The sequence below is a fragment of the Dermacentor variabilis genome, chromosome 3, assembly GCF_050947875.1.
Source record: "Dermacentor variabilis isolate Ectoservices chromosome 3, ASM5094787v1, whole genome shotgun sequence".
Lineage (NCBI taxonomy): Eukaryota > Metazoa > Arthropoda > Arachnida > Ixodida > Ixodidae > Dermacentor > Dermacentor variabilis.
This window is the reverse complement of record NC_134570.1, coordinates 67,694,899-67,710,704: the sequence shown is the minus strand read 5'-3', so window position 1 is coordinate 67,710,704 and position 15,806 is coordinate 67,694,899. Positions and strand designations below refer to the sequence as shown.

Sequence of the window (15,806 nt, the reverse complement as noted above, 5' to 3'; positions counted from 1 at the left end):
CTGGGCTGAGGGCTCCACCCTCTGGGACATCATTACAATATAACAAGTTTACTACTGCTACTACTACACTGCTGCTGTAACCAGAGTTCGCAACGCGACACGCGCGCGTCACCCTGGCGTTGTGAGGCACTGCTTCGTCACCACGTGCAACCGACCGATGTCTCGATGGCGCCTACAGGGTTGGTAATATCGATGAAGGATTAATCGATTAAAAGTATCCCGCAAAGCGATTAATCGTCATAGATGTTCACCTTTCATTTTTAATGGACTTAATCGATTAGCCATGTTCGATTAATCGTTTTCTTGAGTTTGACGGGAGCCGCACTAGAAGTCGCACTAGAACGGCGGAGAACGAGCAAGTCGCCGTGCAGCTGCGGTAGAGCGATCGTCGACTGTCCTAGCGAGTCTCGACTGATGTCGAGCCAAGCGCTTCGTCTCTCTTCCCCCACACGCCTCCCGAAGCCAGACGCTTGAAATCTCCCCGCAATTCATGGCATACTATGGCAAACCCATTCGTTGGTCGTCGTGTCGCTCCCAGTCCACTAAAGACCTGGCACAGCATGCGCACCGGTTCGGAGCACGTATTCGACATGGCGATGGAGTCGATTCCAGCTAATGCATAGCTTGCGAGCGCCTATTCGCGCGTGCTGGCTGCGTGGCCGTTCAAACAAGGTGTCGAAACCTCCCAGCCAATTGACATTCCCTCGCTCTGTAGAAAAGAGCATGTGGCTTTAAATTCTGAACCAGTAATTTTCTTTTCCCTTGTGCATATTGGAATTCTTCGCATATTTTAGTTGGACTTTGCCCTTCACTATTGCCGTTGTTCTTACTTCTTGTTTAGCTATGCAGTACAGGGATTCACTAGTGTCATTTATCTTGTTTCTCTAACTGCCATGTTATAATACATATTGTTTATGTTTTAAAAGGTGTTTAGCTATGCAGTACAGGGATTCACTAGTGTCATTTATCCTGTTTCTCTAACTGCCATGTTATAATACATATTGTTTGTTTTAAAAGGCCACTAGTGTCAATTATACTTCGTTTTTAACAACTTAAAGGTTATCTTTTACCAAACGTTTATACACTTGTATTTCTAACTTAGTTCCACCTCTCAAACATCAAAATAAGTGTCTATAAAAATGAATAACTGTGTTTCAACCTTTTTATAGCACCCGGAAATAATTTAGAATAATCAATTAATCGATGAAAAACCCTGCAACGAAAGCGATTCATCGATTAAAGGCTAGAACAATGAACGATTAATCGTTGATCGAATAAAAAAATTAATCGACCATCTCTAACGGCGCCATCCACGCCTAAAACGTGCAACTCTACAGTCGAAGAACTGCACGCATCGATATAAACTTCTTGCAGTATAGTAAAGAATCAGACAAAACCAACACGTTTAGTTGAGCTCGTCAGATTATGCTCGAAACAATGCAGAAGCGAGTACAGATCCTTTTATGAATACGCAGATATTTACAATGTAGGAGATACGCTTCTGTAGTCACGCCTAGTTCCCAACGCAGAGCACAGACATCTTGAAGTGAAGCAGACACACACAGGCGAAGCTAAAGCACAGGTATAACAAATGACAAAGGAAGCATGAGTGTGAACAAATGATGACACAAGTTCTTCGAAACACGGCACTTATGTCACCACACCGGCCAAGCAGCGCGCCGAGCAAGTTGTGCCAAGACTCCATCTGCAGTTCTATATCTATACGGCATTTCACCACGTAGTGCCTGTGCTCATGTGAACATCGTGGACGCCTGACCAGTATTTGTCGAATAGTTGCGAAATATATCTTCAGACACGTTAAACGCACACGCTCACATGGAGAAATAGGTTAGATGTATCATAAAATAAGAGCCGCAGAAAAAAAATTGCGTACGAACAAAAAGCAGAGCGTAAAAAAATTAAATAGAAAGAAATAATAAACTAAAGGCCCCCTTGCGGTCAGTGGGGCGCTGGTCCACAATCTCGCGTGCTTCCGAAGCGCTGCAGTCAGTCCGATCCGTTAGAGACGGACTTATTGCGCGTCGGCTTCCCGCCGGCTTTAGCGACGCCAGACTTGGACTTCTTGCGCGACGTCCTCGTCTCGGTGGTGGCCCCCTCCGTGAGAGTCTTCTCCGCCACGCCAGACGACTGGTTCGCCCAACCGGACTGCGTCAATGAGGAATGCCTCAGGCCCCCTGCCAACGAGGATTTCCTCACGTTCAGGCTGTCCTGAGGTTCGACGGGAGGCCCAGCGGCAACCGACGCCTTCCGCTTGTACTTGGAAATCCCCAAGGTGGTGGTCTCTCTTTCGTTCGCCGCATCAGCGGCCCGGTCGGAGGGGACGGTTGACGGCCTGCGAGACAGGGACGGCGGGGGCGGCTTGACGAAGCAACAGAACACGTCGTAGCGGTCCGACAGCAAACCTCTGCGAAAGAGTGTGTCGGCCGCGTAAGAGCCGAGCAGAAGCGTGGTCAGGCCGAGCGCCATGGACAGCAGGCGGAACGGGAACCGCTGGCCAAATTCCGGGTCGTACAGGGGCAGTCGCACCAACACGGGCACGTTCATGGAGGGCTCGCCACACAGGCACCGGAACACGCCGCTCACGAAGAAAGCTGCGACGAAGCGACTCGGGCTATGACCTGCGTCCTTAGCGTAAAGTTTCCAAGCCACTTATACAAGCCTGCCGGGATATGTCGTTTCGGTCGACTGCTACGGATCTTACTGGACCCCACACCGACTTCGAAGCCCTAATGGATGGATGGATGGATGGATGGATGGATGTTATGAGCGTTCCCTTTAAAACGGGCACGCCACCAAGCTCTTGCTATTATACTGCCTAATGTCCTACCTAGGTTAAACAATAAAAAAAAACACTATGAACTACCACACCCAAATTTTCTGATCCCCTATTGCAAACTGTGCTTTTGTACCTATCCGTCTTTTGTCGCTTCCCTACTTTTCTCCCACCAATCCTCCAATCGCCTCTTACTAATGCCTATTGCGGACATGTTTACTTTACCACTGCCCCCGCTGAACCCAAGGGCTTCAAGGAGGCCAGTGGTGCCTAAATCGACCACTGGGTAGACGTCTCAACCCTAATGGTTGTGAGACAGCGCCCCTCGCACTACTTAGGAGCGCCATGTACGCAAGTTGCAGGAGCCCTTCTACAAGGCCCAGTGAGATATGCTTTTCGGAGAGTTGTTTCGAATGTTTTGACGTTGTACCGGCACTGTTGCGGCACCTTGGGCCAAGCGCAAGCGGAATACGTTTTGAAACTTGACAACAATGTCTTTTTCTTTCCTCGCTCGCTATCAAGTTCGTAGCGTAAAATTAGCCTTAAAATATCTATACAGTAACATATACAACGCTCTGAGATCATAACTTATGGAGTGAGGTATGAATTTTCTTTTCCTCTGAACGTGTTCCGAAAAGCTACGAGAGAGAACAAAAGAAACCCTCCCAAGAAAAATTCACCGGCGATTACCATACTGCCTAATGCGAAATTTGAGCTCAGCTCTAAACGCGTTTTCATTTTTCGATATATTGGCTGGCGCGGACAATCTGTCTCGTTCGGCACATCGTAAACTGAGCGAAGTGTGGTGCAACTGCCTCGCTAATCGGGAGATTGAGAGAGGCAGCGCGTGGGTGACGCGTGTGCGCGATTCATAGCAGCCGCCGCAGACGGGCCTCCCGGACGATGCTTGCTACTGTGACCCATCTCGTCATGTCGTAGCCATCGCCGCCACACTACGCTTCTCTCGCGCCTTCGCCGTACCCTCCTCCTCTGCATTTCTCCTCGCGTCTTTCATCCCCCGCTGCGCTCCGCGTTAGCTCTTTCTTTTATACTCCGTTATGCTCGTTCGCTCGGTGACGAGGGACACGCTCGCCGCAGGAACGGGCGCCTGAACTGTGCTTTAAAAAGAAAAAGAAATGACATGGTGCTTCTGTCGGCTATAAACGAATGTCTCGTAGCAGTGAGCGCCTACGACAGTGCAATGACTGTTGTACCTAAGATAATGCAAAAAAAAATGAACCAAGGGCACTTAGGTATCCCTGCGGGGATGAATGAGAAAGCATTGCGACGTCTCTCCGATCACGTCTCTGCGATCACGTCTCGGCCTCGTTCGCGTACTTGCGTGGACATGGAAAGGATCCCGGCGCCGCTATTGACTTAGAAGTCGAAGGTTCGTCCATCGGAGCTCACGACAGAACTCGCCGAAATCACGGCGCAGCGAAGAGCTGCGCTATGCATGGATCGGTCACACAGTTGCCGCTTCCCGGCAAGAGCAGCTTATGCCAACGTTCTTTACCGGGAAACGCTTGCGGCGGACCCTATGCGAGAAGGCGTGCTTTTACATCGGAGCTGTATATAACTAGTTTCAAGCGGATCGATGTCCGTAGACCAAAAACTGTGGACAGGTCCCGAAGACGGTGCAAGACCAGGGCGACCGGCGGCGAAGGTGAAGCAGGCTTCAAGCGCTCCGCCAGCTTGCAAAAATAAGGTTAATATCTTGGACCCAAATACAATCCGTATCAGATATTAAGCTGATAAGAACAGATACTACACTCTGACTCGCATCGGCTATGTCTACGTTCGCACCGCCCTCTCTTCGTCGGCGATCCAAGCACTCGCGTATCTCATTTCCTTCCGCTCTCCCGCGGTGGCGGTCCCGTAAGAGTGCTGCCCGCCAGGACCGCGAGGAGGTATGAAATGCGAACCGCCCACGTAGGCCCAATGATGCAAACTTGGAACGTTTCACCGGAGCAACGGCCAGGTTTCAGAGCGAGTTTGTGGAGAACCAATTTTGTATGGTCTGTTGTGTGTGACCAATTCTGGTTTTCGAGCAATCTCGCAGCCATTATTGCACTGCGGCGCGTCAACCGACGCACGATCGCCTTGGCGACGGTGAAGCAGTGTGTGCCCTCGGAGCGCTGTGAGGTGCGTACCTCTTCTTCGAGCCGGGATTCGTTAGTCAAAGGTGTCGTGCGGCGCTTTTCAACAATGCATGGGTACGTGTACTCCCCGGTACCTCATCATCTTCCGAGGCTCAACATCGTGGAGGAGCAAATGGTCGCGCCTCGCCTTCCATTTATGTGCACACACCGGTTGACGCACGGAAATGGACAGCTTGCCATTAAGAGGCCAACATACACAGCTTCCCTGGTCATTCACCTTCACAGAGTGGAATGGCACTGCATTTTTCTGTTTTTTTTTCTCGCCGCACAGCCGGCGCCGCCACTGCCGTGGCGATGACGACGACTTTTTGCCATCCCCTTTGAAACTGAGCGGGCACAAATCGTCACCCAGCCTGCTTTCCGCTATGCTATCAGTGTTTTTCCTTCTAGCATTCCTGTATAAATCTCCCCAATCCTATCTACTTTGTACCGCTGCATATGCCTGTAATGCCTCCGGTCGTATCAGTCTCTTCCCTGCTTTTTACCCACCAACACTTTAAACATCTCTTGCTTATCTCGACTGCCGACCAGCTGATACTTCCGTCTACTTTAAATCGAAGCGCTTCTGGAGGTTGTGCGTCACGTACTGGTCGCGCTGGTGAATTCCTTCGCATTCCATAACGACGTGCTGAGTGGGCTCCGGATTTTTGCTGCAGCATACACACGCCTCATTTAATTCCGAATATTTGCTCCGGTATGTTTTTGTCCTTAGGAAACCAGCTCGAGCCTCAAATAGCACGGCAGTTCCCTTCGTGATGTCGTACATATTTTCCCTTCTAATTTTTTTCTCATCCTTACAAATCTCCTTGGTCGTATTTCGTTTCCATTCTCTGCATCCAATTCGCTGTCTCTGTTTCTCTCACTTCCTTTCAAATTACTCCTGGTACACTTTCAATTACCCTGTACTTGATTGCCAACTTTCTTCACCTCCATTCTGTGTCCACGCTTTTTAGCTACAAATACATGTGCACTTTAGCCGCCCATATTTTTTTAATGCATGGATGGTGCTCACCTCCGCTGGATGTATGGATGGATGTTATGAGCGTCCCCTTTGGAACGGGGTGGTGGGTTGCGCCACCAAGCCCTTGCTATTATACTGCTCAATGTCCTACCTAGGTTAAACAATAAAGAAAGAAAAAAAACGCTATGAACTCGCACAACCAAATTTTCTGATCCCCTATTGCGAACTGTGCTTTTGTATGTCTCCGTTTTTGTCGTTTCCCTGCTTTTATTCCCCCATTCCTCCAATCGCCTCTTACTAATCCCTACTGCGGACATGTTTACTTTTCCACTGCTCTCGCTGAACCCAAAGGCTTCAAGGAGGCCAGTGGGGCCTAAATCGGCCGCTGGGCAGACGTCGTCACATTCTAATAAAACATGGTCCATAGTTTCCCTAGCTTTACCGCAGCAAGCACGTGCTTCGTCTTCCTTCTTATATCTCGCTTTATAGGTGCGTGTTCTAAGGCATCCCGATCTCGCTTCGGAAAGTAATAAGCTTCCCTTTGAGTTATCATAAATTGTTTCTTTCCTGATTTCGTTTTTTCCTCTTAAGTAGTTACTCATGGCAGGTTTCTTTTCCATTGCCACCACCCATGATATTATTTCGGCCACTCTGACTTTCCGCTTGGCGTTCTTTGCTGCTGTGTTGCACACCCTACAGGCCGCATACTTTCTGGTGCGCTTCCTAGTCCTTTTCCTCCACTGTGAATCAATGTTTTTCATGTACAGATACCTCAGCACTCTCCCAGCCCATTTACTTTCTTCCATATTCCTCAGTCGTTCTTCATACTCAATTTTACGGCGAGCTTCCCTCACTTCAAAACTAGTCCAGCCCATATCACCCTGCACAGCTTCATTCGTAGTCTTCCCGTGATGCGTGGAGGTGAGCGCCATGTTGTGGTGCTTCAAGGAACCCAGTGTCCATGCATCGCACGCCTCCTGTTGGTCAGCTGTGACCACGTGACGCTTTGTGCCATCTCCACGGTCGCAACCGTATTTTCCCCTTCATGAGCCATATAATGCATTGGCATGAATAAGCCTGCCAGCCCTAAGAGGTCATTTAAGTTAAGATGAAATCACATTGATCGGAGTTGGAGATAGACCAATCGAGAAAATCGGTCGGTTAACATTCAAACCGGATGTTTCGCACTACCTTCCTCCTCCGCTTTCCGTCTGATGGTTCCGCTTCACCTTCCTCCTCCGTTTTCTTCCTCGCGCTCTCTTCGCTATCGCCGTCTTTCATCCCCGGCTGCGTTCCACGTTCGCTTTCTCACCATTCGCTGTGCTCGTTCGCTCGTTTACACCGAGCACGCCGACGCCCAACGCAGGAACGCGCGCCTAGGAGCTGTGCTTTAAAGCGAACACGAGCGGAACGGCATCACGCATGTCACATGGAGCATCTCACGCTGATATCTAACAGAAACTACAAGATAGTGAACACCTTCTGTGACGTCACCCCAGTGTCGCTGTAGAAAGCCTCCATAGGCTGCGGAAGTTTTTTTCTTTCTCGTGTTTTGTTTCTTGAATGTTCTACAACGTCATACGTTTCCAAAAGTCGCGATCCAATAAGAGTTTGACATTGTGCCAAAATATATAAGAATATTGGCAAACAAATGTGTTTGCGATACCTGAGTTACCCTGTCCGCTGGGTTTGCCATGAGAAGGCTGGCCAGATAAAAACATTTAAATGACAAGTTATAACTTCAGAGAAACGAAGAGGAAAGGTACCTTTTAACGCAGTAAGAACGTGAAAAGTTCGCAGAACACGGTGTTCACAAGTAGACCTTGTGCAAACGCGAGCACGTACCAGGGCCAGATTTCACAAAGCTTTTTGTTCGTAAGGGCTCTTTAGTCATTCGCCAACCGCCTTCGCTGATGGTATGTCCCGCGTCTAGACCTATCATTGATGTCTTGACGAAGAAGGTAGCCGCGTGAGAGCACGACCTAGCGATGTTTTGACATCCTCCTCGACTCACTCGGCCACTTGCTATGTTGCTATATCGGTCTTCACGAGGGGCAGCACAGGACGCGACCGAGTGAGCAAAAGTGAGTGCCGGAAACCCACAATGTCCCACGCAAACGTAATCCCATTCTGTGTCCCGACACAGACATCACCTGGGATACTAAACTAAAACTGGCTGTAGGAAAACTATTAAATTAAATCATCTACGATGCTCCGAGGCTATTCAGAATGTTTTCTAGGATTTAAAAGGTGTAGGACCTTCATTTAAAGCAAAACAATGGAGACGAAAATATGTCAAGCAAGCGCGATACTTCAAAAAACTGCCAAAGAGAAACAATTTTACTGGCCTTAGTAAGTTCGGAATACTCGGCACCTCGGTGGTGACCGGAGTCGTCCATAGAATACGCTCAGTCAACGGCACACGTATTGCAGCACATGCGCAAATTTCAGCAACTGTATCATTAACAACGGACAGCTGCTGCCAGTGTTGCCTGACCTAGTTCATCAGGTTGCTGGATCGCGACTGCCTCGGGCATCACGTCGGAGAGGACTGCTCTGTATTTTATGTTTTTCTTCACAGAGAAAGAGGTTCTTAACTTCGAGGAAAGTGCAGTTAGGGCTTTAATTCACGGACAGAAAGCGGTTCGTACATCGGTGCCACATGCAGCAAAGACAGCTTAGCTATATCCGCCGTGAGTTGTCTACGGTGCATAAGTTACTGCAAGTTGTTTTGCTTGTCACGTATGCATGGCACCCATGTTTGCAAATCGCTCGGTGCTGTTATGTGTGGTATTTCGGGCATGATCAAGATACTTATGTATCTTTTAGCCAAAAACACGTCGCACGAAAGTTTTAATCTTTGAACATATTTCTTTGTTTGTTTCTTATGTTTGCTTCGTTCGGTTCCGTTCCGTTCCTTTCCTTTCCTTTCCTTGAGTTCTAACTGCGCATCACTCTCACTTTAGGTAATGTGCAACATTACAACGAACGAACGAACGAACGAACGAACGAACGCAACTCAACTCAACTCAACTCGACTCGACTCGACTAGACTCGACTCGACTCGCGTTGAGTCGCGTTGAGTCGAGTCGAGTCGAGTCGAGTCGAGTCGAGTCGAGTCGAGTTGAGTTGAGTTGAGTTGAGTTGAGTTGAGTTGAGTTGAGTTGAGTTGCGTTCGTTCGTTCGTTCGTTCGTTCGTTCGTTGTAATGTTGCACATTACCTAAAGTGAGAGTGATGCGCAGTTAGAGCATTTCCCGTGGACTCAGCTACACATAAAAGCAGTATGGTACGAGAGATATATTATCACGAGACCTACATTGAGAAGTGTGTAAGGGGAAGGGAAGTAGAGGTAAGCATGGCTCAATAGAAGATTTACATCCGAAACACTTTAGTGAGTTACGAGTGTGTCCCTAAAGGCCGTAGCCGGACCCAGCCCTCGAAAGACATCACCGTCTTGGGCCAGTGCTCGTCCCGCAATATCCAGTGCCCAAATAAATCGTAATTGCGCGCATTTTGTTGTAGACGGCATTTTGTTGTAGGCGCCGGTAATGTCAAGAAGCTCGTAAACTTTTTTTTATCCCAAAAATATCGGGTATTTCTATAGCGAAGCGGCCGTAACAGCTCACCCAGAACTGAGCCGTACGCGTTGGTCTCCTTGAAGTAAAACACGCAGAGTAACTGCGGAAAGAGTAGAACGTAGACGATGTCCGAGCACAGGGTCCACAGAGCGAACACGGAGTTCACCGAGAGCGCCATGTACACGGACAGCGAACCCAGGGCGCAGATCATGATGCGCAGCGCGATCACCACCTCCATCTCCGTTGCCTGCACGTGAGCATCCACGGCAGTTGTAAATGTTTGGTTCAGTGTTCCTGCTGCAAGATCCTTACCACCAGTAACCTTGACCGGCAGCTCAACAATACGTTTCGACCCCATAAAGTACACTTCTGCGAACAAGCTCTTGGGAGGCATACATCAAGATCAAGATCTACGTCAGTTTATATAAGGGAAACCGATAAATCCCCGCAAGGACATTTAAGTGCTACCTATGGGTGATACTGCAACATTTACAGAAATCACTCGAGCTTGCGAAATTATGCCTGGAAACATTTCTCCACTTTGATAAGGCTTCACCGCCGGTTGCCGCGGCGCCCAACCTTCCTGCCTATATAAATGCAAATTTGTTAATTGCGTAGAACATAATTTCGCCAGCCAATATTTAATCCTATTTTCCTATAATGTATTATACATTTGGTCTGCCCACTGTGTCTAAATGTTCAACTTGATAAATCTGCTCTTCTTTTTTTTTTTTTTTACCATTCTCTGTAAACAGGCCTGCGAGTATAGCCTCCTAGTGATGCTCGTAGTGGGACGTCAATGAAGGGCATGGGTCATCGGGTCGACAATTTGTATAATTACAATTTCCATCGCGTACCGCACAAATAGGTAGTTATAAAATACCAGTAATTTTGGACAGCGTCACACACCTTGCAGAACTTGAAAAGGCTGAATAGATCTACAATCTCTGCTACGATTAAATTTCGATGTGGCCAAACTGTTTATATATCAGTAGTATTTACTGTCAAAGCAATCTTGGCAAAGCTGAAGACACGGTAAGTGTCCAATTTTCTTAACTGGCAACTGAGCAGACGAAGCGTCCGAATGGTGGTTAGCGGATATGACGCAAATCCCAGCACGCGCCACATCCGAGATGTATTCAATACGCCATGGGTGTCGCCTTGTCTCGGAGGTCATGCCGAGGATCCGCACTGGTTGTGAGCAGCTCTGTGTCCTGCGTGAATACTGGCGCGTGGTAATGTCGGCGTCGTCTCCTTTCTTTTTATGCCAATATCATTCCTCTGGAACATTACCCACGTTGCGGCTATAAATCTAACCTCTTTCACCCAGTGACTCAAGTTGTCTGCATAGTTTGCGGCACTGCGCACGCGCTGGCCGTAGCTGTGTTGCCCGAGCAGAAAACATGGGCCACAGGGTATACGAGCCCGAACAGACAACTTCGGCACTGCGTGTGTGATATTAGTGTGTGCCCATACTTGGCCAACCCCGGAAATCGACGTGCCAAGGTGATACTAGGGGCCTGCCGACTTACATATAAAATCAATAGCACCCCGTCCAATACAGACACGTCCACGGCGAGTGCGGCCGCTTAATGGAGGGCCGTTGCAGCAAAGTTGCAGCCAAGATACCGACGATACTACGGAGCGTCTATTAAAGTGCAGTGACTGCAACGATAGATCTGGTGTGTCGTGGCATCATTTCGCACTGTGGTTGGAGGGGAGATTGCCACTTAGCGTGTCCGCGGTGGCAATGCGGTGTGTCGCTATATTCCTTTAATGTTAATCGCATTAGCGCCAACATTCATCCCGAGACGGATACTGGATAAGTATCAAAAAACGTCTGGCATAGGGAGCTTGTCATGGCGGATCCACTCGTATCTCAGATGTAGCAGTTCGCGCGGAGGCTACTCTGTGATCTGAAACTACGTGGTTTTCACCTGGCCCAAAATTTCATTGCAGTTGACATTTAGGTATTCCAGATTGGCTGATTGGGGAGTATTGGCGGGCTGCAGCTTATTTCCGGTGTTGTTGGTTCGCGAAGTGCTCGCCGCTTCCCCTGAGCCCCGGTGAACGTTCCCTGCCTAAGCCTACGGTGCCGACTGACCGCGGGCCGGAGAAGCATCTGGTAGACGTTCCTGGTGATCATTGTTGAGGCGCTCAGCATGGAGGAGTCGGCGGATGACATGACGGCGGCTGCGATACTGACGAGACCGAAAATGGCGGTCATGCCCGAGGTCAGGTACAGGATTGCGAACGGCAGCACCCGCGGGCTGTCCTCATCGTTCAGCTTATACGATCCCGGATAGCCCGCCACCGTAAAGTCTGCAATGCACATGACACGACCTGATGGTAGAGCACATGCTTTCAGGAGGCGCGCCTCTCGTTCGCTATGCGGCGCCGTGCGTTGCCATGGCGACGCAACGTGCAGCCGGTAGCCATGGCAACGCGGCCGCGGTGACCGACGCTTCCTTCGAAACATCTGAATGCTTCTCGGCGCGGCCTGACGTCGCATACGTATACGTTAGGTGAAGAACGGTAGCTTGAAAAAATCGACTAGATGCTGCTGCAAGGCAATTGATTGATTGATTGATTGATTGATTGATTGATTGATTGATTGATTGATTGATTGATTGATTGATTGATCCGCTTACAGTAACCGCGCCTGTTTACGTCACTTCCGTTAACAGGATACGCGTCGAAGAACACTGGTAATATGGTAACCTCCTCCGAAAAACAAGAAAGCCATGCACACGCAGGCGTTAGACAAGCAACACTTGGAAAGAAGAAGAAACAGGTGTCGCACTGGTATGCTTGGCGGCAGTTCCGATGAGGACGGGTGGCACGGCGAGGAATATGCAGCCCACGGCTGACAAGAAGGAAAGAATCTTGGCCTCCGCCACGGTCGGACAAGCTAGCACGCGCTGAAAGTAGACCTGCGCAGGGACAAGAGGCCGTGCACCGTTTCGCCCCTGAGCGAATCGGCTCATGGGTCAAGAATGCAACAAAAAATTTGTTATTAAGAGCACAAAAACATTTATTGAACTTCGGGACACATTCCTGTCGTAACAAAAGAAATCTTTCTCGACAAAAGAAATTTCGCCTGTGACAGAACGTTGCGAAATTTAGCAGCAATGTTACCACTACGGTACAGCGACAATAGTTTATGGCGCAGGTGACGTGTCTGTGTTGTAACAAAAGGCCCCTTCTGTCATCACGGTGAAACCTCGATCATATTTACGAGATATTTCCATTGTATTATGGGACATTCCCTGCTTTCCTCTTTCTTCTTTGTTTTTAGCAAATGAATCAACAGACCATCTAGAAAACATTCCTCGCAAGTTTCTGGTTGAACAATGTCCGTCAAGATCAGGCACGTACCCAGGATATTTATCGGGGGGGGGGGGGGGAGGGGGGGCCCAACCCAAGGTAACTTTTCTATGCAAATGGGGGAGGGTGCCTTGACTAGTACAAATGTGAATAACGCTACCATTCGCCATAAAGACACGTAAACCCACAGAAGAGAAATGAAATAAGCTGTATTTTACAGATACGGCCTGTGTGATACACCTCTCATTTACTTGGCAAACAAAGAACCACGTCAAATGGACTCGCGCAGGAAAGAAGCGCAGGAAGAACACTGCCACGAACAAGTAAAGAAGCAAAAGTGCAAAATAAAGGTTACTTTAGTAGAAGAGAACTTTTAAAAAACACCAGTTGGCCACAAAGGCACACGGACCACGCGGAGTTGTGTTACTCCGCCAACCAATCACAGAAGCAAACAAAATCGTCGGGATGCGGCCTTTCCAAACGGCGTCGTACTTGATACCTCCGGAGCATCTGCTGTTCTTGAAGAGTCTTTTCATCGGCGGAAGGAATGAAGTGTGCAACAGACATGGACAAAATGTATGGCGTCTGAGCATTTCGCTCTTCAAAAGTCTGCGGTGCGGTTAATTTCACTGCTGAACCCGTTTTATTCATGAAATTTCACTGCCAACTGAACTGAAACTTCCCAACAAATAGTTGCAGCGAAGCAAGCATGTTATTTCAGTTCAATAAAGAATTAGGTGTTCGCCATTCCACTATAATAGGCGAGGGAAAAGGTATAAGATTACGCGCTAATAATAATATTTTTTTTTTTAGTTACCGCCTTATTTGGGTAACAGAAAAAGTTTGAAGTACGAATTATTTGCAGCCTCGCGGAGGAACAGTGGCTGGCGGTTATGAGGGCGTGGGCGGGGCTTCATTGCAGACTTATGTTGTATCCGACTATAGTACCATTTTTTGAAGTAGCTCTGGAAGAATTACAGAGAAATATATATATGCGGAACAATCACAGTTCTTTTGGATCCCTCGTTTACTTGCTCTAACAAGTGCCACAACCGACTTGTATTGTTATTTGGGAAGTTACATAACGATGCGTGGACGCCAGTCGTGTACAACCGCGTATGGCGTAGGAAGCTGCGATTCTACACTTACTGCGCCCACCGCGGAAGGTTAGAAAAACACCTACATAAGCACAGCAGAGAAGTGGCTACGTTAGGCGGCTCGAATGATAACAGTAGAAGCGTCATTCAGAACACATGAAATTGTCCTTCACTTCGGGCGGCATTTTTTCCATTTCCTTTTCAAATAAAAAGATGATCCATAAAAGTTGATCCATAAATATTTTCATAAACGGTTAAATTTGTTAATTTTCGCTTTTCCTGTTTGGCTGTTGCCTTGGCTCTCTTCCTTAATAGATCGCTTAATTTCTCAAATCCTTGCGACTCTTATTTCAAGTTGGCAATTTTGCGCGAAAAGAGCTGTACAAGTGGAGAAAAACCAGACGAGTGTTACGTTTCGCCTACGACGCGCGGTATAGCCGGCGCGGATGCAACGGACGCTGGGGCTTCGTTCAAAGCGGCAGACATTTTGGCCCATTCGGCGCCGCTGCTACGCCTCCCCGCCAAGCGCGTCCAGGCATGTTCCAATGCCACGTGTCTTCGGTGTGCGTGTGTGTGTGTGTGCATGTTGGTGCCCACGCTTGTCAAAGCGCGGCAGCCGGGGAGAGGAGCTCTCCCAACGTGCCCGAGCGGCGCCGGCCCAGCGGATCGGCGCCGGCCCGGTGGATGCGCCACCTACTCATCCCAACGTGCCCGAGCGGCGCCGGCCCGGTGGATGCGCCACCTTCTCATCCCAACGTGCCCGAGCGGCGAAGTCACGTGCGCGTCTATAGAGGCGTTCCTTCTTGCCCTCAACTGCGAGAGTATAAAAGCAGCTGACCCCGGACGCCGAGAGAGAGGCTCCGATTTCTTCTGTTGAGTAACGTGCTCTCCCGTCTCTCTACTTCGGTCGACCTGACCGCCCGCTCTTATGCTATGCTAGAATAAACAAGTTGTTCTGTTACCAGTCGACTCATGCTTTGCCGGGACCTTCGAATGCTTCCAGTTGTGCCCCAGGCCGCCAGGCCAACGCTACCCTTGGGGCTTGCGACCCAGGTGCAACAACGGGCGTCAGAGCTGAGTTCCCAACACGAGTTAACGGGTGGCAGTCATAGTGCCTATGAGTTTAAGGGTTATTGCAGGGTTTGATGATGGACGCTGTCTCGCATTATTTTATTTTCCACCTTATCTAACCCATATCGCGGGTATATGGCTCCGAGGATCTGTCAGCGTCGCGGCGAGCCGTCACTTGAGGAAATAATGAAACAAAAAGAAAAGTTAAACGCAATTGGTATTTTTTCTGGCCGCCACTCGTTCCACGTGCATACAGACCAGCTGACCACGAACTGAATCCCTTTCCTGGTCCCTGGATCAGTCTAAACGAAGAAGGTCGAATTAACGAAGCAACAACGATGCGCGCGACCGTTGAGTGGACGGTGACAGCTGAATGCATCTGGCGTTAATCGCGCGGGCACCGAATTGATGAGGGAACTGGCGTTCACATCCCAGGAGAAAGGCAGCAAAATGTTGACCGCCGATTAGCTGTCAAGTCTCAACATTGATTTCGCGGCGCTTTAAGAATGTGTGTGAGAAGTGGTGGCGTGGGCGGGTAGGGGGAGGGGTGTATGAGTCTTAATTTCGGGGGGGAGGTGGGGCGGGCATGCTGTGGGTGCGGGCGAAAGCTTTGCGAGGGTGAGCCCAGAAGTAGGGCGGCCTCATGCTGCGGTGTCTCCTCGCATTCGCAAGCGAGGAAGACGAGGAGAGGGCGAGCACGCTAGGAGGGGGGAGGAAGGGGGCAGAAGGGGGAAGATGGGCCGCACGCGACTTTTATAGGAGGCAACATGCGCTGGTTTCGAAGGCTGGCCGGTCGGATATAGCTGATGGCTTCG

The 15,806-nt window shown here is 49.2% G+C and overlaps 1 protein-coding gene and 1 pseudogene across 1 annotated transcript; both read right to left on the bottom strand.

The window, feature by feature from the left end:
• Window positions 1-1,425: 1,425 nt before the first annotated feature.
• Window positions 1,426-9,737, bottom strand: LOC142573978 (high-affinity choline transporter 1-like). The gene is made up of 2 exons (XM_075683175.1): window positions 9,545-9,737; window positions 1,426-2,612 (listed from the first exon to the last, which is right to left on the bottom strand). Exons 1-2 carry the CDS (start codon window positions 9,732-9,734, stop codon window positions 2,008-2,010), a joined length of 795 nt encoding a protein of 264 aa, XP_075539290.1. The 5' UTR covers window positions 9,735-9,737; the 3' UTR covers window positions 1,426-2,007.
• Window positions 4,407-4,586, bottom strand: LOC142576787 (U2 spliceosomal RNA; annotated as a pseudogene).
• Window positions 9,738-15,806: the final 6,069 nt, after the last annotated feature.